Source organism: Protopterus annectens, chromosome 11.part0 (genome assembly GCF_019279795.1).
Source record: "Protopterus annectens isolate FY-2018-M chromosome 11.part0, PAN1.0, whole genome shotgun sequence".
In the NCBI taxonomy this organism is placed as follows: domain Eukaryota; kingdom Metazoa; phylum Chordata; order Ceratodontiformes; family Protopteridae; genus Protopterus; species Protopterus annectens.
Genome location: NC_056745.1, coordinates 1,476,158,765 through 1,476,185,941, shown reverse-complemented (window position 1 = coordinate 1,476,185,941; position 27,177 = coordinate 1,476,158,765). Strand labels below are relative to the sequence as shown.

The following is a 27,177-nucleotide window of genomic DNA, read 5'->3' as shown; positions in this document are numbered from 1 at the left end:
CCCAGTGAAGTTGTCATTGTGATATTATCCTGTTAACTGTCTGGCAGATGTTATGTGCATGCCCCCATACTAATGCATTCCTGTGCATGCCCCCATACTAATGCATTCCTGTGCGTGCAGCATACTAATGCATTCCTGCGCGTGCAGCATACTAATGCATTCCTGTGTGCCTTCCCTGATCACATTTTTTTCCTCTTTCTGTTTAGGTCTCTGTCTTTCCAGTAGTTCTTCATTTGGTCATTGTTTTTAGCTGTTTTGCCATGTGTGATGTGTCCTCACTCTAAGCCAGCAATCAAGCAAACACTCCCAAAACAACTTTATAAAAAAATATCCAGCTTTCAGTTTAAGTATTGCACTTAATGCTATTTGATCATCAGGACCCAGTTGTTGAGTAGCATTCGCCTGATCTGCCATTTACACTCCATGTATTTCAAATAATCTGTAGGCCCACCCCTATATCCTAGGTCAACATTATCAATAACAAAGTTTAAAAAACATGAGGATGTTTCTTGATGTGTTTGCATAAAACATTACAGTCAGCCTTGTCATAAATGTGTTGGTAAATTCTCTTTTTTTAAGGCCTGCCTTGTTTTTCCTATTTAAAAGCCATCGCATAGTTGGCAGACAGCAATGTATACCACGCCTTTTGTATAACAATAGTACTTGGACATAGGTCTAACACCACCCAGGGTTTTAATGAAGAAGCCCTGTTCTAGGCTGTACTTGCATTCTACCACCTAATTTTTAAAATTTACAATGATTTTTGAATTATCTTAATGTTACTATATCAGTAAGAACTATGATAGTAACATTTTTTCATTGTCCCTATATAGGAAGCCAACATACTGTAACTCATTATTACGCTATGATATCTGGCACCCTGTTCACCAGAAGAAGGCCTTGGTTAAAGGACATGGTCAGGTTGGGAGAATGATGTCAGATTATTTTATGTTTGATGACGAATGTTTGAAATTATTATTTATGTTCACCAGGAGAGGGTACCTTGAGAATTTTGTGATGGGTAGCATGAATGAAGTGAATGGTAAAAGACAAACGGGAGTATTTAAACTTTTCTTAGGTTCTAGGGTTGACTTTCAGGGTGTGAACCTCCAATTGGCGGAGTTGAGATTTCATGGAATCTTAATCCTTCCCTATAATTTACATTTTTTGGACATGAAAAACATTGTTTTGAGAAATTGTAACATTTTGAACCTTAACCAGGAACATGGATCCTTGATGTGGGATAAACACAGTATTATGTATAAAAAAGATGGGAGTTTAAAAATGCTACTTGAAAGGTCTAGTAAAAAACTGGTAAAAGGTGGTACTATCAAATGTTGACGTTGCACCCAATGTAAGTACATCATGGAATAGGGCTTTGTTTTCATTAAAAGCCTGAATGTTATTAGACCTATGTCCAAGTATTGCTATACAAAAGGGGTGGTATATGTTGCTCTTTGCCAACTATGTGATGGCTTTTATACAGGAAAAACAAGGAGGACCTTAACAGAGAATTTACCAACACATTTATGACAACAAGGCTGATAGTAATGTTTTATACAAACAGATTAAGAATCTTCCTCGTGTATTTTTAAACTTTGTTATTGATCATGTTGACCTAGGATATAGGGGTGGGTTTACAGGTTATTTGTAATCTGTCGAGTGTAAATGGTAGATCAGAGCAAATGCTACTCAACCACCGGGTCTTGATGATCAACACTGAAACCTGCATATGTTTTATAAAGTTGTTTTGGGAGTGTTATATGTTTTTCTTTTACAGTATATTCCCTTACAACTGTTAGGAAGAATGATGATGGATTGACCACAGATTTGGTTGTTTATTTCCTTGTATGGTTTTAACATGATTTTTATTCTTATTTTATGTATTGTTCGTTTGCATAATTGGTAGCTAATGTTATAATGTTAGGAAGGGCTAGGCGTGTTTGATCAGTGTTTGCTTTATCATTCTGAAGAAGTCCTGTGTACCAGGACTAAAGCACTTGCATTGATTTTCTTTGTATGTTGGTTGGTTTGTCTTTTCTTTTCCTTCCGTGTCTATTTTGTCCTGTCACAAGTGGATGGGGTGAGATTGTAGCCAGTTTGTATATGATGGGATAGATTCCTGTCCCAGAGACTTCTCATACTGTGGAACAGGCTACCCATCTATGTCAAGCAAAGTTCTTCATTAGCACTCTTCAAGAAAAATCTTGATGAGTGGATGGGAAATAGGAAATACACCCCGGGGATCACTTCTGTGTCTCTGCTCGACAGTGGCACAGGAAAATAACTTTCTTGGGTGGCGTAAGCCAGGGAACCTTGTTGGCTAGGCTTACATGTAGGCCCTTGGGCCGATAGCCTAGAACCTACCTAGAACCTACCTATGGTAGCAAGTGAAGCGGAGTAAATTCTGAGATGGCATTTGTTAGTGTAACACGTTCATGCTTGTGACACTGGAGACCATTAATATTAATTTATTTATTATTTTAATTTATTTTACACTCGACTGGGAAATGTTCGACTGAGCTGTAACAGCCCTTTTTCAGTGGAGGCCTGGAGAGAAAAGCTCCACAAAAAGACGTTGTATTGAAAATAACAATTAGAAAGCAAGAAGCATTACATTGTGAATATAAAAGCAAAAAAACTATTTACAGTACAAGTCAGTGTATATGTCAATAAAACAAAAATAGAATGTCATCTTTGAAGCAGTAAGAATAATTCTCTGGTGTTTACTGTTACTGTGTAGCATAGATGAAGGAGAGAGATGAGAGATTCTTAGTTTTAGTAAGTAACAAATTTTGGAAGTTACTGTTCATGGTAAGAGATGACGTGTAAGAAGAGGAAAAGAAGGCTATGAGTGTCGTTAAGTTTGCGAGTAGAAAAGAATCTGCTAAGCATAATAGAGTTAAGAGGGGTGAATGCATGAACAGAGCTAGTGACTCAAGTATTCCTTGGTGGCTGCTTTGAATTGATTAACTTTATTAAGAGATCTAATTGCTAATGAAAAGCTTCTTCCAAAAAATGGTTGGTTAACTATAGAGGTTGCAGCCCATTTCTGTTTTGGGCTTATAGATTTGAAGAAGATCTTGGTCTGAGCTACGTGGAGATCTGATGGGAGTGTAATGAGAAATGAGCTGAGGTGTAGAATAGAGTGAATAATTAGGAGCCGAGATAGGAGAATCTGATGTGGTAATTCTAGCCAGTTTAAGTATTTTTAGTGAGATACAGTGATGGGATTTGTGTGTGGTTCGCTGCAAATCTAGCTACTTTATTGTATGCTGATTCTTGTTTAGCAAGAAAAGAGGAGTTGAGGTTTGTCAGGATGTGTGAGATGTACAGTAGGTTTGGTAGGAGGTAAGCATGAGAGAGAGTGACCTTTGCTTTGTTAGTGAGAAATGTATTTCTATACAAGAGGCTTCTCAATACCGTTACTGACATGCAAGTCAAAAGTTGATCATCTATGATGACCCCTAAGACTTTTGTGCTGGATTCTACTTCTGTGGGTGTGTTGAGAGACTGAATAGAGAGGGCATGTTTAAGGTGGCTGAGATTTTTGGGTAGGAAAAGTAGAATTTTATTTATTTATTTTTTTTGGATTCAGAATAAGCAGATTTTTTGAGAGCCAGGATTCAACTAGGTTAAAAGAAGAGTGATTAGTGGATATAAGTTCAGAAGGGGTGTCTGCAATAGTGATGCCTGTAGAATCATCAGCATATTGTACCAGGGATTATTGGGGGCATGAAATGTGAAGTTGATTGGTAGGGTCTATGTTGTATGTTCGAATGCTTAATTGTTCGAACTACCAAACATCAACCATTAGTGATCGAACAATTAAATGTTCGAACATAGAAGAAATTTAATATTAAAAAAAAAAAGAAGAAAATAAGGGTGTAAAATGGAAAATTTTCCATTTCCCACACTGTAGCTTGATCTTGGAGTTGGTATATTTAAGTAGTGGGGGTGTGGGGGCTGCAGGGGGCTTGCCCCCCTTCTTAAACCCTTTAGTTTTTTTTTTTTGGTTGCTTTATTTTTTATTAATTTTTGAAAATATTTTAACATTTAAATGTTCGATCACTAAAGGTCTATCTTTAGCGATTCGAACATTTAAGCGTTCGAATATTTAACGTTAACCCAATAGGTAAAGATATTTAAAAAAGTGATGGACCATGTATAGAGCCTTGAGGAACAGGAAGGGACAGGGGGTTAGACTTGCTAGGATAAGTGAGATTGATATGTTTTATCATGAAAGAGATGTGTTATGTAATATGCTGAGTAGAAGAGGTTATCCACACAAATTTTTAGAACCAATCCTAGAAGAAGTCACTGAGAAAAGGGAAAGAGGACATTTTTTTTCCACTTTTGGGTTTCGGTGTGGGCAGGGACCCACAACCTGAACCAGGAAACTTCAATACTATTAGAAGTAGTACCACAAGGGATAATCAGTGTTCTTTTGGGAGGGCATGGATTTTGATTTATACTCCCCAGTTCTTTGAGCTAAGAGATGTATTGTATAAAAATAGTTTTTTACTGAAGAATGATGAACAAGTGGTGAGTAAAATAGGAGAAAAACCCAAAGTGGTTTATAAAAAAAGTATCCGTATAAAAAATATGTTGGAATGTAAGACGAGTGAAAAAAGTATGCAACAGGGTGGATATACCAAGAAATGTGGCCATTGCTGTCAATGTAGATGTATATTAGAGGGACATAATGTTGAAATACCTGCCTTTGGGGCAGTGCGATCTTGGCACAAGAGCAATTGTGGTACCAAAAATGTGGTCTGTTTAGCCCTGTGCCAGGTTTGTGAAAGATATTATGTGGGTAAAACTAAAAATGCTTTCAGGACACGCATCTACCAGCACACTTATGATATAGGGAGAGGTAACAATAAAAACGCTTTGGCAAAACATCTCATTCAGTTTCCTGAACATAATTTTAAATTTCATGTACTAGAACATGTAGTTTTGGATGACAGAGGGGGACCCAGTGACACCTTTTTAGAGTATAAAGAATTGCTGTGGCAATTGAGGGTCTATGCAGTGAACCCCCCAGGTTTAAATTGTCATATCATTAGTTTTTTAATATATACAAATATATATGTATTATAATAGAAGCATAGGAAGTTGTTACATGATGTACTGTTTCACGTGTATATTTTTATTATGAGTGCTGGCACTTTAAAAACTAATGGCAACTTTTCTAAATAATTAAGGTTAGTTTGGGGTCATATATATATATATATATATATATATATATATATATATATATATATATATATATATATTTATTCTGAAGAAGTTATAGTTTACAACTGACAAAAGTACTAAATAAATTGTTGATTCCAGCTTGTCGTGGTCCTGTGCCTTTGTGAATTTTTGGTTCTTGGAGTTTGGCAGCCTTGAGGAACTCCCATTTTAAGAGAGAGACTGAGAGAGCAGAAAGACATCTAACTGATTTTCAGTCAGTAAGATAGCTAGAAAACCAGGAAACAACAGATGCAGAGAAGTTAAGGTTAGACAGTTTAGATAGGAGTGAGTACGATACAGTGTCAAAGGCTTTTGAAAGGTCTAAGAATTACTTTATCTCTTGCTAGAGAAAGTGTTGTAGAAGGATATGGCAGTAGTGGTATGTGTTTAGGGCGAAAGCCATGTTGTGTGGGTATGAGCAGGTTACCTTGATCTAGGTATAGCAAGACTTGTTTATGTATGCACTTCTCTAATATTTTAGGAGGGGGGGGGGAATGGTGATGGGTATAAAACTGGTGATTTCAGTGAAGTTATCTCCCTTGTGTATAGTTAGAGTGCAAGATCCTTTCCAGATAGAAGGGACCTTTGACTCGGTAATAGAGTGATTTATGAAGATGGACACTGGGACAGCAAGTGAATCAGCTGCTAACTGCAGGAAATAAGGAATATTATCAACTGATGCTGAGCAGGGTTTTAGTTTAGAGAGTAAGGATTTTATGTAGCTAGTAGAAACAGATGCAAGGGAGAAAGTATTTGAGGAGTTAGACGTTGGAGAGAGTATTCAGAGGAGTTAGTAGCCCAGTTGGTTCTAGAGTTTTAAGGTGCTAGTGGAAGAGGGATCAGCAGGAAACATTTTAGTTATCGAATCTATGAAATAGTTATTAAAGATGGCTGCTGTTTCCTCTAGAGTCTTGTCAGGATAGGGATTAGGGGTGAAAGGGTTACCTGGATGCAATATTTGGTTAGAGTACCAACATTTTTTAGGATTGGCTCTCTGAGCTGTGGGAGAGTTAAAGCAGAATATTTTTTTGTCAGATTTCTGAGTTCTTTGTACTTTAATGAGTGGGAAGCTTAGTTTTCAACCATGTTTTCCACAACTTGTCCCTAGTTTTCATTAAGGTGCGAGTGGCTTTTGTAAGCCAGGGGATATGTCAGTTTTTATATGACTGAGGAGAGGTGCAAAGCTATTTAGAATATTAAAGTTTACAGTCTCTCCCAACTACCCCCACCTCCAACTCTCCAAACTCTGTTTACTGCCAACATCCTGCCACTCTTTCTAGTGACCTAACTTCACAAATACAGCAAGACTGCTACTTTGCTCCCATATTCATTTTGTTAAAGATTTATATTACTGACATTTTTAATTCTCATTTCTGTAAATGTGTTCCATAAAGACAAGTCTGAATGTCCTTCTAAATGTGTGTACCTGCTAATCTTCATTCAGTCGTTCCTTACTGACGGGGTGTTGCTGTTAATCTTCATTCAGTCATTCCTTACTGATGGGGTGTTGGTTCTTTCCTTGGAATCTAATCGGCTGTTATAACAAGTTCACGCCAGCAAAATAACTCTCAAGCTAAGCTTTTACCCATAGTGCCCCTCTCTATTACCGCAGATCTTGTTTGCCGCGTAGTGAATCGAGATGTCAGTCCAGCTTTCAGCTAAGTCATGTAACATTTTCAGAAAATTCTCTTGTTAAACCTTCCTTTTTGTTATTTCCATATACCTAGTTAGCCTATTGATGTTTTGTTGCCTTCCTTCTTTCTGGTTGGGTTTGGCTCCGACTCAGCCACTTCTAAAGCTCAGAGTCCTTACTGGTTTGAGGCTAATCCCTTATCCCAGCATGTATATCAGTAGCTACCCAGATCTCGTTTGCCCCTTGCAGCATCTAGATTGTCTTGTGCTGGCTCAGGCTAAGTAGTTCATTTTTTTTCAGTAAAATTGTTTTGTTTAGGCTAAATTTCCTTAGAAGTTAGTTTATCTTACTTATTACCCCCTCCTCCTCTTTCCGTCATTCTGTCCTTAAACAAAAAAAAAAAATCTACACTCTTATTGTGCTTCCCTCTTTGTGTTTATGATGTGTAAAGAACCTACAAAGGAGTCAGGGTTTAAGAAATGCGAATCGTGTTGCCAAAAAATGTCCCTTACAGACAGGCACACGAGTTGTGTTTATTGTTTGGGTGTGGTCCACCTGCAGGACTCGTGCTCTGTTTGCCATGCCTTCAGTGCATGGGTTTCGCATGAGAGGTGCAACTAACTGATTTTGAGAGGATTATTAAAACCTCGGGTTGAGGTTGCATGGGATATTCAGCCTTCCAAGAAATCTGATGACAAACAGGCATCTTCAGTGCAGACTAAGTCGAAATCAAAATATTTGGATCCTTCGGAGCGGATTGTTGGTTCCGAAGAGTCCTTTTCTCCGGTGGCTCCATCTGTGGCTTCAGAGCTGTCCCGGACTCCGAGATCGAGATCTCTTTCTGTGGATCCAGTGACATCTGTGACTCTGTTTCCACTTTTGCAGTCAATGGCAGGTAGTTACCGGTCCTCTGCCCACTCCTCTCGATCATCCAGGAGTTTATCTGATGATGATATGGAGAGAGTGGTGAAGAGGCTGCTCAAGACACTGGTATTTGCTCAATTGTTGTTGGGGCCAGCCCAGAAGGAAGTGGCGCCGTTATCCGATCCACTTCCCTATCTCTGTTACTCTTCGGACTGCGTCCAGTTTGAAGCTGGAGTGCATGGAAGTAGTAGTGGTGGAACAGTCTGTTCCCACAACCCTTGCCTTGTCTGTTCCAACCTCTTCGACAGTCTGCTCCATCGAGGGGTCTGGATGCTGACACTTCCTCGTCTGGTCTGAGGTGCCTTCGAGGTGGAGTATGCTGTCCACCGAGATGGCCCCACCCTTGGCTCTATTGGCTCTGTCCCCGTTGATACCAGTGTCTGCCTCGGATCCTTCTTTCCTTTCTAAGCGTAGGGAACCGATGCCCCAGGGCGCCCCACAGCATGACCCCTCTTCTTCCCAGACCACTCCTGAGCATGCCTCAGAAGAGGTTCCCAGGAAGAAAAAATGTAAGAGGAAACATGTGGAATCCCCTGAATCCATCACCTCTGACATGGACTTGGATGACTCGGAAGGGTCCCCACGGTCCCCCTCAGAAAATGTCTCATTCTCAGACATCCTGGAGATCTTTAGGCAGAGGGGAAACAAAGTCCCTTGCCCCTTCTAAGGACGAATCTGTGTACCTGGATGCATTTGGTTCCCGACCTTCCACCTCCTGGGTGTCTCTGCCTTTTGACCCACTTTTGTCTGTAGTGAGTCGAAAAGCGTGGAATGCTGCAGAGACTGTGGAGCGAGTTCCTAGAAGGCCTAACAAATTCAGGACCACACCAGGCAAGACCTTTCTCACCAAAGGCGTGCCAGTTGATGCTATGGTGGTGACAGCAGCCACCAAGAAGGAATGCACAGAGACTTCCTCTTCTATCCATCCAACAAACAAGAGTCTAGAGCCATGGATGGATTTGGGAAGTGTGTTTTCTCTTCAGCAGCCTTTATTTTTTGGTCGCTGAACTATTTGGCACATTTCACAAGACTTCAGAGGGATCTTCTGAAAGAGCTGAGAGAGAGCCTCCTTGATCCTTCAGCTGAGGGTAGCAGGTTCCAGCTAGCTACCCTAACCTCTATTGTCAACTCCTCCATGCGGTTGAATTCTTATGCAGCAGATGGAGCGAGTAGGGCTGCAGGGACAGGAGTGGATCTTCACAGACATTCCTGGATGCACCTTTGTCAATTTGCGAAGCTCTTAAAGTCCTCCTTTACGAACACCCCCTTTGACGGCTTGGCCTTGTTCGGGCAGCAAGTTTGAGAGACTCTTACCAGGAGTGAACGAGATGGCAAAACTCTCTCTGCCGTAGGAGTCTGTTTTTCCGCTCCATCCTGGCCTTATCCCAAAGGCCAAGAGTGGCAAAATGTGGTTCCGTAAATCCCAGGGAGCTTTGCCAGACACTCGTGGAGATAATTTCCCCAGAGGCAGAGGGGGAAATAACGGGAGATGCCGACCTTGTGGGGGGGGGGGTCCGCAGCAGGGTGACAGGGATACTTTCTCTGACAGTCCCTTTCAGAATCCCTGAAGGATTGCCCGGCTGCCCACCTCTGGAGGCAGTCGGGGGCAGAATATCACTGTACCCAAGAGCCTGGCAAGACATAACAGAAGACGAGTGGGTACGGTGCATAATATCCAGGGGTTACAAAATTCCCTTCGCCTAAACACCCCTAAAGTCAAAAATCATCAGTCCCAGATTTTCCACCCAATCTTCGGGATCAAGCAGCCGTAGAAGTAAAATCTTTGCTGCAAAAAAGAGCCATTCAGGAATCCCCGGAGACTATATAAAATCCAGAACTTACTCAAGGTTATTTTTTAGTTCCAAAGACGACAGGGGACTGGAGACCTATCTTGGACCTCAGCAAGTTGAACAGGTCAGTAAAGAAGACCAAGTTCAGAATGGTGACACTGCAGTCCATTCTACCCTTTTTGGGTCAAGAAGATTGGATGTGCTCTATCGATCTCCAGGACGCGTATTACCATATAAAAATGGACAGATTGTCCAGGAGACATTTACACTTCCGACTGGGAGCCAGTCATATACCAGTTCAGAGCTCTGTCCTTTGGTCTCACCACAACCCCCAGGGTGTTCACCAGATGCATGGCAGTAGTGATGGCTCAACTGAGACGATTAGGATTCCGGATGTTTCCTTATCTAGACGACTGGCTCCTCACTGCCACCCCCAAGCATCAACTCTTAAGGGCCAGGAACCACACTATATTCACACTTGTGCACGCCCAGGAATCACAATAAATTACGAATAATCTGCCTTGTTGCCCGCAGTGTATTACTTTCATAGGTGCACAACTAAATACAAGAGACATGATAACAAAGTTCCCACAAGAAAGGGTGTTTGCTATTCGAGGTCAGGTCTCTCTCCTCTTGTCATAGTCAAAGGTCCAGGCTCAATTTGTCCTAAAGGTCTTGGGTTTGATTGCTGCTGCCATTACTCTAGCTCCGTTAGCCCGTTACCATATGAGGATTCTGCAGTGGCTCCTCTTCACTCAGTGGTTGTATCAGGACTTACCAATGTCACACATGATCTTAATCAAGGATGCTTGCAAGCAAAAGGTACAGTGGTGGGTCCACTCTCCCCTAGTCACTCTAGGCAGACCCTTTGTAGCCCCTCATCCAGTAGCCACAGTTACTATGGACACTTCCCAGATAGGGTGGGGGGCATTATCTGAGACACAGTCCAAGGAACTTGGCAATCGCACGAGTACCATTTGCACATCAGTGTCCTGGAAATGAGAGCGGTGTTAGCGTTGCAAGCACTTCACGACACTCTCCCTTTGGGCTATATAGCAATTCAGACAGACAACATATCAGTAGTGTGGTGCATCAAACAGGGCAGAACCAAATATTACCCCTTATGTCGGGAGGCCCTTCGGGTATGTCAGTGGGCAATCTCCTCTTAGTATTTTCTGGTTGCAACGCACATTTCAGGGAAGTCCAACGTGATACCGGACAAGCTCAGCAGGGCAATTCTCATAACCTCACGAGTGGTCTCTGAAACCAGATGTGGCTGATATGATCTTCGCAGATGGGGCCAGCCATGCTGCAATCTTTTTGCCTGTCACCTACACAACAAATGCAGCAGGTACTTTGCCCTAGTTCCCCCACTGGGACAGTCACCCAGAGATGCACTGGTCCTTGATTGGCCCCCTGGGATTCTTTATGCTTTTCCCCCCTTTCCTTTAATTCCAAAAGTTCTTCAGAAAACAAAGTTGCTGAGTCGCAAGCTGATCCTCATTCCCCCGTACTGGCCTCGTGAGATATGGTTCCTGTTACTTTGGCATTACCTGAGAGAGTAACCTTGGATTCTGTACCCTGTTCCTGACACATCAGTTGGGTGCTCGTCATCCTTCCATTCAAACTCTCAAGCTGACAGCTTGGTTTCTCCACTTCCAATCTTAGCCAGGCTCCCTGATATCTCACCTATGGTTCAGCATATGTTAGTCCCTTCCCATAAACCAACTAGTAGGAAACTTTACGCTTGTAAATGGAAGAGGTTCTCCTTCTGGGCCGAGCAAAAAAACATTGATCCCTTTACAGCTCCAATTACAAAAATCTTGAACTTCCTGGCAGAAACCTTTTAGAAAGGAGCAGCGGCTGCTACGATTTGAGTGTTCAACTGGCTGCTATTTCTGATTTTCATGTCGGCCTTCTAGTTTCTAACGTTGTGTCCCATAAGTCATGTAAGGCCTTTTTGAAAGGTGCTACACTATTAAGGCTGAGAACATCTCCATCCTTGGGATTTAAAGTACTAGCTGCCCTGATCCTTCCTCCTTTTGAACCAGTCGCTTCTTGTCCTGCAACGTTCTTACCATGGAAGACCCTCTTCCTGATTGCTGTTACATCAGTTATGCAGGTTTGCGAGTTGCAGGCACTTTCCGTTCGCCCGCCTTATATGAACTTTCACAAGGATAGAGCGTCTCTCACTAATCCTTCCTTTTTACCATAAGTCTGCTCAGAGCATAATTTGAATCAATCAATTGAGCTTTCTGTTTTCTTTCCAAATTATGGCAACAAGGGAGCATACAAATTACATCAATTGGATGTCCACAGGTAGTTACGATTTTTATCTTCAAAGGACCAGAGACATCAGAAAATCAGATCAGCTGTTTGTAGCCTTCTTTCAGAGTAAGTGAGGTAAGAACATGACTTCTATTTTAGTCACATACTTTTGCTGATCCTCGTGAGCATCCCTTTCTTTTCTCCTTTTTACCAAGTTTGGTACTCTTTTTGTACCCTCGCTGGTACAGGCCTTAGTTTACCTCTGAGGTAATTCACAATGCCATTGTTGGTATTCCCTTTTCTCCTTTCCCCTCTAGTGTGTGTGTGTGTGTGTGTGTGTGTGTGTGTATATGTATATGTGTGTGTGTATATATATATATATATATATATATATATATATATATATATATATATATATATAAATCCCAGTGCGGCAGGAAAATGCCTAATGTGGACAGCCATACATCCCATGTGCACTGATGCAGGGTGCCACACCTGTCTGTGAAACCACCTTGTGAGATTTGTAAAGCATTTAGCTCCTGCACATTGCCAGAACGCAGGAATAAACTTATTTTAAAGGTCTTCTTAAATCTCCTTACACGGAGGCCATCTCTGAGGTGGAGGGCGTATCCCCTCCAAAGAAACAAATAAAAAAGAGGATTAAATCCATACCCTCTTCTCCTTGCACCAGTGAATCCAAATTGGAACCAAAAGCAAAAATCTCTAAATTGGCTTCAACATCCTCAGCACTGGGGCCTAGTGCAGTCTTCGGTTCCAGCACCTCAGCAGCCGACTATGGTGCCGTCCTCTGCACCTATTTCTCAAACTCCAACTACGACACCGACTGTGACCATACAGACTTCCCTTTCGGCACCAAAAAGTCATTCCAACACCGGTCACTTCCCCCTACCTATACATTATGCTGGTCCTTCGACCTCGGTGCCGAAAAGTAAAATAACCCCTCAGACCCAATATTCCCCTTGGGTGGATCCATTTTTTGGCCAACAATGCAGCCCTTTTTTTGAGTGTCCTGACTTCCTGTCGGGGATATCCACCCACTTCTCCAGGAACCTTTTGGAACTGGACGTAGTGCGGCTTGTGGATCAGCTCTTGGCGTCCAGAAGATTTTAAACAACTTCCAAATCCTCCTTTCACCCGGAGCTGGGAATCTTTCTCCACGGACTCCTACATACTTTCCTCCTTCGACCTCCCTATAGGTATCGGAGCCTTCGACACCAACTCTGGTTCCAGCTTCTTCGGCTCCACTGATAGACCTTACCATAGCTCCTGAGTCTACCCTTTGGCCATTGACTCACCCGGCGTTGGCCCATCCTCTGGTTCGAGATTGGTCTGTCAGCACTGTGATCCCTAGTGTGGCTCCTGCTTTTTACACTGTGCTGTCTATTATGCTTCCAGTTGCTTTAATGGAATGGTTCCTCTCGTGGTTCCTTCCCTTAGAGTGGGTTTGTCGAAGCAGGGTGTGACCCCTATCCCAAGGTTGCCTTTCTCTGTTCTGGGCTCCCATCCCTCTTTAGTTGGACCTGCTTTCCAGGTGATGGAGAAGGCACTTGCCTCTGCAGGCTCCCAGCTGGTCCCTTCGGTGCTGGAGACCCATATATGCCTTTCCTGTGAGCTGCAGTTGACACAGCTCACTACTCAAGTACATCAGACACTGGAACCTCAAGACATCCTTCCACAAGGTACCAACTCTGCAGAGTCCTCCTCAGATTTCCCCACCGAGGAGGTACCTCGTAAGAGATCATCCAAGAGGAAGCACGTGGATTCCCCTGAAGAATTGCTCACCAAAGATGCAGACTACGATGAAGTGGAAGAGTCTCCATGGTCACCCCCTGATGATGTCTCCTTTGGGGACCTATTGGAGATCCTGAATCAGCGCAGGGACTGGAAGTCCACCAGCCATTACTTGGAGGAGTCTGTATTCTTGCAGGCATTTCATGCCTGGCCCTCTACTTCCTGGGTGACCCCGCCTGCAGATGACCTAGTTCAGGTCATTGTGCAGTGCAGCTGAAAGAGTCCAGATACCATTGAATCTATCTCCTGGAGACCAGGCAAAATTCTTTCTCCTCCAGGGGACAGCCCACAGTGGTCCAGGGGCCTACAACTATGGTTGTGGTGGTGGCCACTAAGAAAGAGCTTGCCGAGGAGTGCGCTACTGTCCATCCCCCTAACAGGGAGTCTCTGGAGATAGACTGGGGAAGCTGATGTACTGTTAGTTCAAGGGCCGAATGGCGAAGGTCACCTCTCTGGCACACACTACCTGGCTTCAGAGAGACCTATTCTCAGAACTCTTAGAAACCCTTGCAGGAGCAGTTTCTGATGGGGTACATGACAAAGTTGCCTCACAGCTTGCCACCCTGGAATCTGTTTCAGCTCCTCCATGCAGTTGATTTCTCTTTCTACTGAAGGGACGGCTAGAGTAGCGTGTGAAGGCGTTGTCACGAGATGTCATGCCTGGATGTGTCTGTGAGTTTGCAGATCCTTTAAGTCTTCCTTCCAAATTGATGCGTAGAGGCCTCTTCTCTTTTTATCCTTAAGGTAAAAGACACTTTAGCCAGGTGTGAAAAGAACAGCAAGGCCTGGTCTGCTGTAGGCGTACATTTTTCCACCCCCCTGCCCAACGACCCTATTCTAGGAATCAGAGGAGTGGAAAGATGTGGTACAAGAAATCACATGCACTCAGGTCAATCTACAACAAGTACAAGTATGACTGTGTCATTGTCCATGTGGGTGTGAATGGCCCGAGACGTACCTTCCTGTACTCCATGAAAAGAGACTTGGTGGAGCTCTCTTATGTGGCCAAGGCAGGTATGACCCTAGCCCTGACCAGCATCCTACCATTGCCCAGAATGATACCGCAGTGCAAGCAGAAAATGATTTGACTTCAACAATTGGCTAAGTTTCTAGTGTCATTCTAAGGGGATCCAGTATCTGTCTGCTTGGGGATCCAGTATGTCTGCTTGGGATGACATGACTGACAGACCTCGATGCTTTGCCAGAGATGGCCTGCATCTGACATCCCTAGTTTTCCAGATACTGGCTAAGGCTCTAGCCACCCCTATAGTGCCTTTTTTAGGCAGTGTTCCAAAGAAATTACCACCATAACAGCTATAAAAAAATGCAATCTGAAGGTCATGCTGCTCAACACGAAGTCTAAATCACAAGATCCACTTGCTCGAAACACTCTTCAAAATGAATAACATTGAGATTTGTGCTGTAACGGAGACCTGGTTTAAAGCAGCAGAATGCACCCCTGCGCTACCAAGCTATAACTCATTCCACACCTTTTGGCCCCAGAACATGGACCGAAGCTTCAAAGGCGGTGGAGTCTTCATATTCATAAAGGATATGCACACCACCTCTAGACTAGTAGCCCAGCATAATGTGTCTGAGCTACTTCAGGTACAGCTAACATTTGGTAAGATGGTGATTCAGGTTGTAGCCTGCTATAGGTCCCCAACCATGTCCCAAGACTCTCGCTCCACATTCTTAAGCACCCTGGAAACCATTGGGGTCCATTCCAACACTCTCATACTAGGTGACTTCAGCTACCCCTCTATCAACTGGGAAAACTACTCATGCACCAGTACACTGGCCCAACGCTTCCTGGAATTCATCAGTTCCAATGCCCTGGACCAGTTCATTGTTATCCTCACTAGAGGAAGCAACATCCTTGACCAGGTTATTACTAACATGGGCAACCGTTGCTCTACACCAATAGTCAATTCCTCCCTGGTTAGATCCGACCATAAACTAATCACCATGGAAATCTTCGTCTCACCCACACCTACCGCAAAGGTAACCACCATGAAAAACTTCTCCAAAGCCGACTTTGGGCTCCTAAAAACAGAGGTGACTAACTTCACGGCGCCCATGCAAATGGAAAATAAGTGCATGACCGCTGAATCCTACACCAGTGCACTGTATGAACACGTACATAAGTGCATGGAACTAGCCATACACAAAAGAACCAAAATGTGCTCCTCCAAAAAAAGGAAGCCAATCTGGTGGTCCCCTGCCATTAACAAACTCTACACAGAAGGAAGAAACTTTTGCAAAAAAAGGTGAAGTCCCAAGACTGGAAAAATTCCCTTATTATTTTTATTTATTTATTTTACATTTGTTGACTGGGCTAGTCTAGCTGGATACATGTCCCTTTTCAGTAGAGGCCCATGGAGATGAGCTCCAAGCAAAGTAAAATTACAGAAAACAATAGTTAAAAAATACAATACTTCAAAAAAAAAAAAATTAGAATACTTAAAACATTTCTAAATTGCTATACATAGGAGAATTAACAATATTTGGAAAGAAAAATAATAAAAATTATGTTTAAGAATTAGTAGTATAGAGTCAGTGCATAGTTTGATATACACAAGTACAGGTAAACTCAAGGTTTTAATGTTTATATGACAAAAAGGGGCTAGTATACAGATGGCTTCTATAGAATCTTGTTGCAGAGAGGACATAGCACAGAAGGAAGGGGTATAGTAAGAAGAGAAAAATAGGGGGAAGAAGTAAGGGTCAGTCTGGTTTAGAACAGGGACAAAGCCAGAGGAATTTCTGATGTTCTTTGAGGTGTTTCTTGAAAAGAGATGTAGATGAGAGAGATGCGAGTGTCATAGGAAGCTTGTTCCAGATTTTTCCCACAATGTTAGTAAAAAGTGAGTCCCCAGCTTTATTATTAGATTTAATATTGGAAATTAGTAACTTACTTGCAGAGCGAAGTGTTGCAAGATTTTTATATGGGGAGATCAGGTTAGTGAGGATTGGGGTATTATTTGGGTGATGAAGAATTGTTTGTATGATCACCAGCTGATTATACAGTAGATGGTTTTGTAGTTCCGACCATCCGAGTTGTTTAAGGTTGTGACAGTGGTGGGTTCTAAAAGGGTTGCCTGTGGCAAATCTTGCTGTGTTATAGCTAGTTTCAAGTTTGTTTCGATTGTGTTTTGATAGCTTGATGTGTATAGCAGAAGCATAGAATAGGGTAGAAATGAGGTGAGTCTGGGCAATAGAGGTTCTAGCTAGTGGTGTGAGGTAGGGTTTGATTCTATACAGGGAGCCTAGTTTTTTATTAACAGTTTGGATGGTATTATTGATATGGTCACCATAGCTGAGTTTATCTATGGTAATGCCCAGGAGACGTGTGGTAGTTTCAGGGGAAATAATAGTTCCATTGTTAGAGGTAATTGTAAAGTGGATTTCTGGTGACTTTTGGGTGGGAGCGAAAAGCAGCAATTTTGTTTTTTTGGAATTTAGGAGGAGGCACTGATGTGTAAACCACTTTACAACAGTGTTAAATACTGTTGGAGTCATGGTCTGAAGAGAGGTTGATGCCTTAGCAGTACAGATTAAAGTAGAGTCATCAGCGTATTGTATGCAAGTGGCTTTAGGAAAAACAGTGTTGAGATCATTAATAAAAATGGAAAATAGAAGAGGGCCTAGGATGGAGCCTTGAGGGACTCCAATGTTTACAGGTAGAGGTGTGGAGAGATTATTGTCCCAGAGTGCTGCTTGTTGTCTGTTTTCTAGATAGGATGTAAACCAACGTATTGCTAGTGGGCCAAGAGATTGGGCCTTTAGCACACTGATCAGTAAGTCGTGGTTCGTCATATCAAAGGCTTTTGATAAGTCAATGAATAGTGCAGAAGATAGGGAGTTATTATTTTGATTCCTGTTTATACAGTCAGTAAAAGTTAGCAGGGCGGTAGTTGTGCTATGAAAGGGCCTAAAGCCGTGCTGTCAGTTGGCTAGTAAATTATTATGGAGTAGATGTTGGTGGTGAATACATTTTTCCATTATTTTGGCCAGTGGCAACAAAAAGTTGAGATCCCTCATCAAAACTTCTAAAGGCAGAATTATGGCAGACACTAAAAACAGCAACAAAGCCTTCGACAATTGTATCAAGAATCTCCATGGCAATACCTCCATTTGCTCTGAGTTACTGCACAGTGGTACCTCCTATATGGAGCCAACAGATATTGCCAGCATACTGGCCAACAGATTCAGTGCCAACTTTACCCCTCTCGCCCCCCTAAAGGACCAATCATCAGACAGGAAAAATGCCAGGCACCCAGCATTACTGCAGTACAGGTTAAACTGCATTGTTCAAGGCCAAGAATACAGCTTCCATGGGACCCGAAAATATCTCTGCCTGTGTTCTACATGAACTACAAAGTGAACTTTGGCGGTGGGAGGATGGCATAATGGTTAAGGTGTTTGCCTTACAAACAGAAGGTGCAGGGTTTGATTCTCACATGGGGTAAGTGGCTAGGCTTAAAATGGCCTGCAAAGGCAGTTAGCCTAGTACCAGCCTATGAACCTATGAACCTATGAACTGGCACCACACCTTTGTGCCTTGTTCACTTACAGCCTCACCTCAGGCTTTGTCCCTACAGAATGGTGCACTGCTACAGTCATCCCTCTCCATAAAGGAGGAGCAACTACAGACCTTGTGAATTATCGCCCCGTTAGCCTGACGAGTATATATAGTAAGGCTATGGAGCACATCATCGAGGACCTAATTAACAAGGGTATAAGGAATCTCTAGATCCCATGCAGTTTGGTTTTGTGAAGGGTAGATCATGCCTGCTCAAGCTGGTTGACGACTTTGTGTCAGTGACCAGAGCTGTGGATGAGGGCAAGGCAGTTCATTCAGCCTACCTTGATGTGGCCAAGGCCTTTGGTACCATTCCCCACTCAGGAATTCTTGATAAACTCCCCAAACTAGGCATCATCCCCTAAGTGGGTTGCAAATTGGCTCACAGATTGAACCCACAGTGTGAAAGTAGCAGACTCCATGTCAGACTAATGATCAGTCACGAGTGGAGTCCCAAAGGGATCGGTCCTGCGTCCTCTCCTGTTTGGCATCTACTTCTCAGAAGTCCAGGCTAACATGGAGGGATTCTGGCTGACCACGTTTGCAGACGACTGCAAGCTGTGAGCCATTATTAACTCCCCAAGTGATGTAGACAGCCTACAGAAAGGCCTCACAGAGACCAATGACTGGAGTCGAAACCATGGCCTTAAGCTTAATGCCAAAAAATGCGTTGTCCCCTTTGGGAAAAACTCCATTCCCACTAATTACCACATCGATGGGAGCCCAGTGAACACTGAAGGTGTTGTAAGAGATCTGGAGACGCAAGTTGATGGCAACCTCTCCTTCGGCCACCACATTGCCACTGTGGTCAGAATGTCTTATGTGGCACATCTCATTACCAGGGGTTTGCATCCAGGAAGAAAGTGGTCATCACCTCTCTGTACTCTTCCCTCGTTAGGCCAATCATAGAGTATAATGTCCCATTTGGCATGTACCTCACTAGACACATGCAACAGCTGGAAAGGCCACAAAAGTACCTCACGAAGAGGATCCTAGGCATTAAACACATGTCCTACAAGGACAGACTCAAAAGACTCGACCTTTTCTCTGTCTCATATCGCCTACTTAAAGGCGATCTCTGCTTGGCTTGCAAAACCATGTCTGACCCATCTCTGTTAGAAATACTACAGCTAAAGAAATCCCAATCACTTCGCACCACATGCTCCAGAGACCTCAAGCTCATTACCACAATCAACAGAACATGCTGGAGGGACAAGTTCCTCAACCAGAGACTGCCCATGCTTTGGAATAGACTTCCCATACATGTCAAGCAGAGCTCCTCGCTGTCCCTCTTTAAGAGAAATCTTGGTGAGTGGATGGGTAATAGTTCACCCCGGGATCACTCTAGTGGCTCTTCTTGATAGAGGCACTGGGAACTAATATCGGGTGGCACGATACCAGGGCACTTCTATGGGCTAGGCTTGTAAAGGCTCCAGGACCATTAGCCTAGTACACACCTATGAACCTATGATGCTTGTGTATCTTTGTTTTTAGCATGTTAAATGACTAGATTTGTTTGCATTGTCATCTATTTTATCCTTTGTTTTCTCATAGGCTGTGTGAAAATAATCTAAATAGATCAGTGCTCTATCCCGGTCAACAAATGCACAGATAATTTGGTTTAAATATGAAGGTGTTTTTGACAAGCATTCAGGTACATATGGGGAGAGTAGAAAGCTGGACAGGAATTTATATTAATCTTGCAGTAAAACTGAGGAAATGTGGAAAATGGTTAAATTGGTCTTGAAAGACTTGCTTTGATAGTGAATAGAAACCAAAATAGGGATGCCAGAACAGCTTTAGTCATTGCCTTTAATATTTTTAGACATCCTGAAAAAAAACCCAGCACTAAGCCAGTTACTTTCTCCATACAGAACTAATCGTCCTCTCTGATCTACTGAGAAATACCTCCTCTGCATCTCTAAAGCTAACAACTCGGGGAAGGCTCTTTTCTCATGCCATAGCTAGATCCTGGACTAACCTCTCCCCTTCTCTGACCTCTGCCCCCACCAAAACACAATTTCAAAAATGCTCTCAAATCACATCTTATGAATACTTGGCTATGTCCATGCATCACATGAATCTCACAATCTCAGCACACTTTACACCTTCCTCCCTGCTATCTCTACTGTATATATGCTACAGTTAGGTATCTTACTATCCACTTGAAATTGTATAATATATCATGTCTAATCAAATGATTTTTTTTATTCTTTTATCCTGTCTCACTAATCCAGTGATGCATGAGACTCTCTATCTTTGTAAATGTACTCACTTACTGCTGATGTAATGTTTGTTTAGACTGGATTGTATGAGACATTTTATGTCTGTACTTACCTCAATTATCACTGTTATGTTATTGTTTGCATTACCATGTTGATGTAAATCTAATTGTGGAGCATTTCTCCCCGAGCCTTTGCTGGAAATGGACCTGTGTCCAGTCGGACTAACCTGGTAAACAAAGGTAAAATAAATAAATTTACAAAAGTGTATTTTTATGTGAGCTGCAGGAAAGAAAGTATGTGTAGACTGTTTCTTACTTGTACATGGATAGTAATGTTATCTGAAGATGTAATTTATTTAATTTTTAAATGCAAGCCTTGTTATGGTGTCTTAGTTTATGAATTTATAATAGTATGTGCCAGTTGTAAATAGATTTGGCTGGAAGCTTGAAAATAATCTTGCATGACAGGAGAACATTTTCATCATTTTGACTATTGCTGCAGTTGCCTTAACTTTGTGGGTTATATCCTGCCAAGGATCATAGGAAGTAACTAGGTTAATGGCCGTAGGGCCCTTATAAGCCTAGCCAAGTTCTACCCTTATTTCCAAGATCAACACCTATTGCCCCTGTCCAAGAGTGACCCAGATGAAACCTCCAGCGTGAATTTATGGTTACCCATCCGGTTGTCTAGATTGCATTTTGAAGAGGGCCAATCAGGTTATCTGTTTGACATGGTGGGAGTCTGTTCCAAAGGTGTGGTAACCTCTGGGAGACGCATCTGTCCCTCAAGTAGGTTTTATTAGTGTCACATACCAGGTTAAGGTCTTTTAGTGCAAGTAACCCGTGTATCATTTGACTTGCGGAGATGCAGCATTTTGAGTTAAGCAGGGTCAGAGATTGCCTTGTATGCAAGGCAGAGATCACCTCTGAGTAGTCTGTATGAAACAGAATAAAGTAACCATTATTTCACAGTCCACATAGAAAAGATGCTGAAGACCTAGAATTTTCCGTGTGAGGAACCTTTGTGGTCTGTCTATTTGCTGCAGGTGCTTGGAAAGGTACATAACAAAAAGGGCATTCTACTCGGTTATTGGCCTGATAAGGGAAGAATACATGGAGGGTTATAACTTCTTTTCCTGGAGGCACTACATACACTTATGAGGTGCGCAATATAGGATGCCCTTCTTACCACTGTGGAGACATGGTGGTCAACGGTGAGGTTGCTGTCAACCTGAGTGCCCAGGCTCTCACCACTGAGTGTGCATATTAAGGTGTTGCTATTGATGTGGTAGTTAGTAGGAGCATCACCCTTACCATAAGGGATGATGCATTTTTTGCATTGAGTTTAAGGTCATGAGTTTAGCACCAATCATTGTGCAAGACCCTTTTGTAGGATGTTGACATTTGCAGATTCTGTGACCACTCCCAGTTTGTAGTCATCAGCAAACTTTGTCAGCTGCAGACGTTTAGTTTTTACTTGTACTTCGGAAAAATAGATTTCAAACAGTAGAAGTCCCAGGACTGATCCCTGTGGAACACCAGTGGTTGCAGGTCTGCTGTTGGAGGCAAATTCCCTTATTTTGATTATATGGGTTATATCATTGAGCCAGTTAACGACCCATCTAACGATATAAGGGTTGATACCTAGCTGAGTGAGTTTGTCAATGATGCCTGAGTGGGGGATGGTGCCAAATTGGCTAGGTCTAGGCAGGCTGTATCCACAGATTTCTTCTTTTCCAGGGCCTTGGTGACTATCTTGAAGTCCATCATATTTAACAGGCATAATCTCCCTTTGACAAATCCAAAGTGAGTAAGATCAAGTGTTTGGAGATTACCTGTATCTTTGTTGATAAGGTCCATGATGGTTTGCTCCATGGCCTTGCACATAAGGCTAGTCAGGCTAATAGGTCTGTAGTTCCTGGGGTCAGTGGAAGCACCATCTTTGTGCAAGAGATTAACTGTGGCCATTTTCTGTTCAGCTGGGATGAAGCTGGTGCTTAGACTATGAATGAAAAGCGCCCAGTGGTGTTACTAATTCTTAGACTATGAATGAGAGAATACCCAGTGGTGTTACTAATTCTTAGACTATGAATGAAAAGAGAGCCCAGTGGTGTTACTAACTCTTAGACTATGAATGAAAAGAGCTCCCAGTGGTGTTACTAATTAGACTATGAATGAAGAGCTCCCAGTGGTGTTACTAATTCTTAGACTATGAATGAAAAGAGAGTCCAGTGGTGTTACTAACTCTTAGACTATGAATGAAGAGCACCCAGTGGTGTTACTAATTCTTAGACTATGAATGAAGAGCGCCCAGTGGTGTTACTAATTCTTAGACTATGAATGAAGAGCGCCCAGTGGTGTTACTAATTCTTAGACTATGAATGAAGAGTGCCCAGTGGTGTTACTAATTCTTAAACTATGAATGAAAGGAGCTCCCAGTGGTGTTACTAATTCTTAGACTATGAATGAAGAGTGCCCAGTGGTGTTACTAATTCTTAGACTGAATGAAGAGCTCCCAGTTGTGTTACTAATTCTTATACTATGAATGAAAAGAGCTCCCAGTGGTGTTACTAATTCTTAGACTATGAATGAAAAGCACTCCCAGTGGTGTTACTAATTCTTAGACTATGAATGAAAGGAGTGCCCAGTGGTGCTGCTAATTCTTGTTGGTGCCTGTGTAGGATGCAGCCTGGGATGTTATCAGGTCCCATAGATGCTGTGCTCCTGGTCTTACAGAGGGCATTTACAACCTGCTCTTTAGAGATGCAAGGTAGGGGACAGGTGGCAGGTATGTCATGGGGTGCATGTGGTGGGAACAGGGGAGTGAAGTTTTCACAGACCCTGTCTGCTAACAGGTTAGCAATGCCCACAGGCTCAGTATATGTGGTATTATTAACTACTGGTTCATCACAAATCTGGACCTTTCCTTTTAGATTATGGATGCAACTGAAGAATGCCTTATGGTTGTCTAGGGAAGCTAATTTGGATTCATAGTTTGTTTTGGAGGACTTCACAAGAAGTCTCATTCATTTGTTTAAGCTGAAGAGGGAGTGTTTTTAGTTTAGTTTAGGGCTTGCTTCCTCTTACTCTTAGCAATTTCTTCCTCTTAGCAATTTCTTCCTCTTATTGTAAAGCCTGTTAATGGCAGTTATCCACCAGGATACAACAGCCAGCCAGCTTCCAAAGCTTCAGGACACCTTCCAAGCAATTTGAGTTGAATTGACTAAAACTACAGCTGTGGGTGTCAAGCTCTTCAGAGCGTTCCTGCCATTGAAGAGAGCACTTCACTGCTTCTCAAAAGCTCAGAGGTCAGCTTATGCTTTTCTTTAATGGACAGATAAGTTCCCCTTGTTGGGGAAAACCTTCACGTGAAATATTTCTTTTAATGTACTTTCCTGCTTGGGTAAGTTATATTTTAGCTAGAAGTTACGCCATGTGACAGTCCGTTCCAGCATTAACTCTACTTTTAAATGGGAGCGCATGTTTTGCCCATCAGTTTAAAATAGTTGAAAAACATTTCCTGTGGAGAAATTGTTTATTTTTTGTGGCTGGAAAAGTGTTTCAAAAGTGCTTTTCACTGTTTTTACTGGTGGGATGGGACATTTAACGATTTAGTTTAACCAGCTTGTGCTGCTTGTTTTCCCAGGAAAGAAATGCCATTTTTAGGCTAACCATCGAACAAACTACTGATCCTACAGCTGGTCCTTCCAGCCACAGAAATAAGTTGAGCAAAACGGCCTTTGTCACCACAGTAAGCTAGTAGTTTGCCTCAACTGCAGGTGGGTGACTCTGCTGTGGCCAGAGCTGGTTCCCCAAACTACTTGTCTTTTATCCCCGATCCCTGTGGTGTAGCACCTTGACTCACTATGGCCCAGGAGTTGTGCATGTCTTCTGCTGTGTTGAGGTCCCATCTGTGAACAGAGTAGAGGGACTGTTGTCGGTCCTGGGAGAGGGGACAAGAAAGGCTTCCCTGTCAGAAAGCTGTGCCCATACCTGTCGAAGCTGCTGCTACCATTAATAATGCTGTTGGTCCCATTTTTACTGTCAAAAAGAGTTAATCGGAGCAGTAGGAGGTGCATGTTTTCTTAGGAGTAGTTTACTGGGTCTGGCTCAGGGTTTAATTCATGATTTTTCGTGTGTGCGCATATATGTATATGTGTATATATGTATATATTAATATAATGTAATATATGTACATGTGTATATATGTATATATTAATATAATATTATGGATGTATGTACAGATATATATATATATATATATATATATATATATATATATATATATATATATAGTTTCCTGAACAGATCAAAGATGGAGTCTGGACACGAAGGGACAGATGCAGGGATTTTTATTTATTTATTGATTGAGTGACATTTGTTTACCAGGAAGGTCAGATTGACTAATATCTGTTTTCAGTGGTGGCAGATGGAAAGCAGCTCCACAAGTAAAAACGCAAAATACTCGTGCGTAAGTGAAAAATGATATAGGATACTGTAAATACATAGATTAATACAAATATTAACACACAACATAGAATAATACACATATACCATTGTTACAATCAAGGCAAATACAGTATCATGTAGCATTGAAATGTGTTGGCATGTTATAATTCCTCAGATTGCTGAATCAGGCTCAGAGGAGAGCCCAGTGTCTGATTCTCCCTGTGGTGGTTTCTCTTTCTCTGAGAATTTTCAGAATGTGCCAGTGTTTTCAATGGGTGAGAACCGAGTTTTCTCCGACCCTCAGAAAATACTATTAGCTGTTACAGGAGGAATTTCCAGAGCCTTCCTCCAAAGCTGACAGGACTGGCAGAGTGGGTGAGATGTTTGTCACTGAAAGCAATTTTCATGATAGCCTAATGCCCCTAAAAAAAAAAAAAAGACAGATAAAATACTGAGGAACTTCATACATTTAAAGTTTTTTATACAGCTATCTAAAACCTGACCCAGCAGCTATAGCTTGTAATTAATACTGCTGCTCCTAAACATTTGGGTAATTCTAGTTCTTCTCCATCTGAAAAGAATGGCAAGGTTAAGTCTGGGTGCTGCTTTTGCAGGAGGTTAAGTCTGGGTGCTGCTTTTGCAGGAGGTTAAGTCTGGGTGCTGCTTTTGCAGAAGGTTAAGTCTGGGTGCTGCTTTTGCAGGAGGTTAAGTCTGGCTGCTGCTTTTGCAGGAGGTTAAGTCTGGCTGCTGCTTTTGCAGCTTAGATTTCCATAATTTTGAATAGCCGGACTCGTATGGTAACGTTTACTCTAATCGTGGAAGAATGAGGACAGTTTGTCTGCAGTTTCTTGTGAGGAAAGATCTGCAGTTTCTTGTGAGGAAAGATCTGCTTTAAATGCTTTAGTTTCTTCCAGTTTACAGTCACTACTCGTTTGCAGCGTGTGTATGACTCCGTTGATTTTTTTTCCGAGCTCTGGTGACTGCTAGTGTTTTGAGGAGATTTACCTGGCTGCATTCTCAGAACCTCCCAGATGTGAAAATGAGGTTTTAATTTCTGTGGGTAGCGATTGTTTTGTATTTGGTTCCTCTGCTGCACTGGGTATCTGAAAGTGCGACAAATGGGAATCTGATTTGTCTTTTTTTTTTTAAAGGATTCTGTAACCGTTCATCCAGTTTCTACCAAAAAAAAAAAAAAACTCTTTAAATGAAAATGCAAGTAAGCAGAAATTTAAGATGAAATGGCAGAGGGGATCCAGAAAGAATAAAAGGAACCACACAAAACTATTCACAGCTTTCATGCCAAATAAGAGGGAGACTAGAGCCCTGAAAATGTCAATGCTAGGTAAAGAAACTTAAGGATCCTCACCGTGGCAAACAAATGTACAAAAACAGGAGGATAGAGGGAGCCATGCACTACTGCAGCAATGATCATTCAAACATCTACTGTTATGGTAAGTTTACTTACACAGCTGTACTTTAAGGATGTCTAGTTATGCTCAGTTTCTGAAGAATTTTTCTTTAAATAGTGGTAGAAGAGGTGCATGTGTCTTTCGGACATTGAAATCTAGTTACTAGAATGATTTTAGTATCTGCAGATACAGGTTGTTATATCATGTTCATAGGACTGCTGTTGCAGACAGCTGTGTTTTTAATACTGCATTTGTTTTGTAGAAATCCTGGACGCTGCAGAGAGCTGCTGTTGCTCTGCTTTTCGGACTTTGTTATCGGACGGTATATTGCAGTTAATGTGGTGGCTAAAGAAGAGTGTCACGTAGGTCCTGCTGAACCGTATCGTCCTAAATCCTTCTCATTTAAGCAGGAAACCACTGGAAGAAAAGTATTAATACCAGCTCCAAGTTCTACAAGGTAAACTTATTAATGCTTTGCTAATGAAATTAATTGGTATGTTAATTTGTTTTTTATAAGATGCACTTCACAGTTTATCACTGGTGCTATATATGTTTTTATGTACATATTCAGACACTTTTTATAGCAGGGTCTGTTAATTTTGTTCCATGTCTGTGTTACCATCTGAAAAGTGGTAACAATATGTCCTCATCATATTCTCCAGACTGTTTTCGGTCAGGTGAGCTGTTGCAGATTTATCTTGGAATATCGATGTAGCACGTCTGAGCATGTTGCAGCTGCTATGTAGTACAGTTTGAGAGTAGGGCTTTCCTCTAGAAATGTTCTGGTCTGTGTACAGTTCGCGATGGTCCTGTTTCTTTGATCTGTCTGATTTTTGACCATT

The 27,177-nt window shown here is 42.1% G+C and overlaps 1 protein-coding gene across 1 annotated transcript in view; it reads left to right on the top strand.

Moving 5' to 3' along the window:
- LOC122815091 (RNA helicase Mov10l1-like) overlaps positions 1-27,177 on the top strand; it is a 1,410,002-nt gene that overhangs the window by 552,657 nt on the left and 830,168 nt on the right. Inside the window, exon 8 of the mRNA XM_044087332.1 lies at positions 26,598-26,792. Coding sequence (XP_043943267.1) covers positions 26,598-26,792 — 195 coding nt within the window. The remainder of the gene's footprint in view (positions 1-26,597; positions 26,793-27,177) is intronic.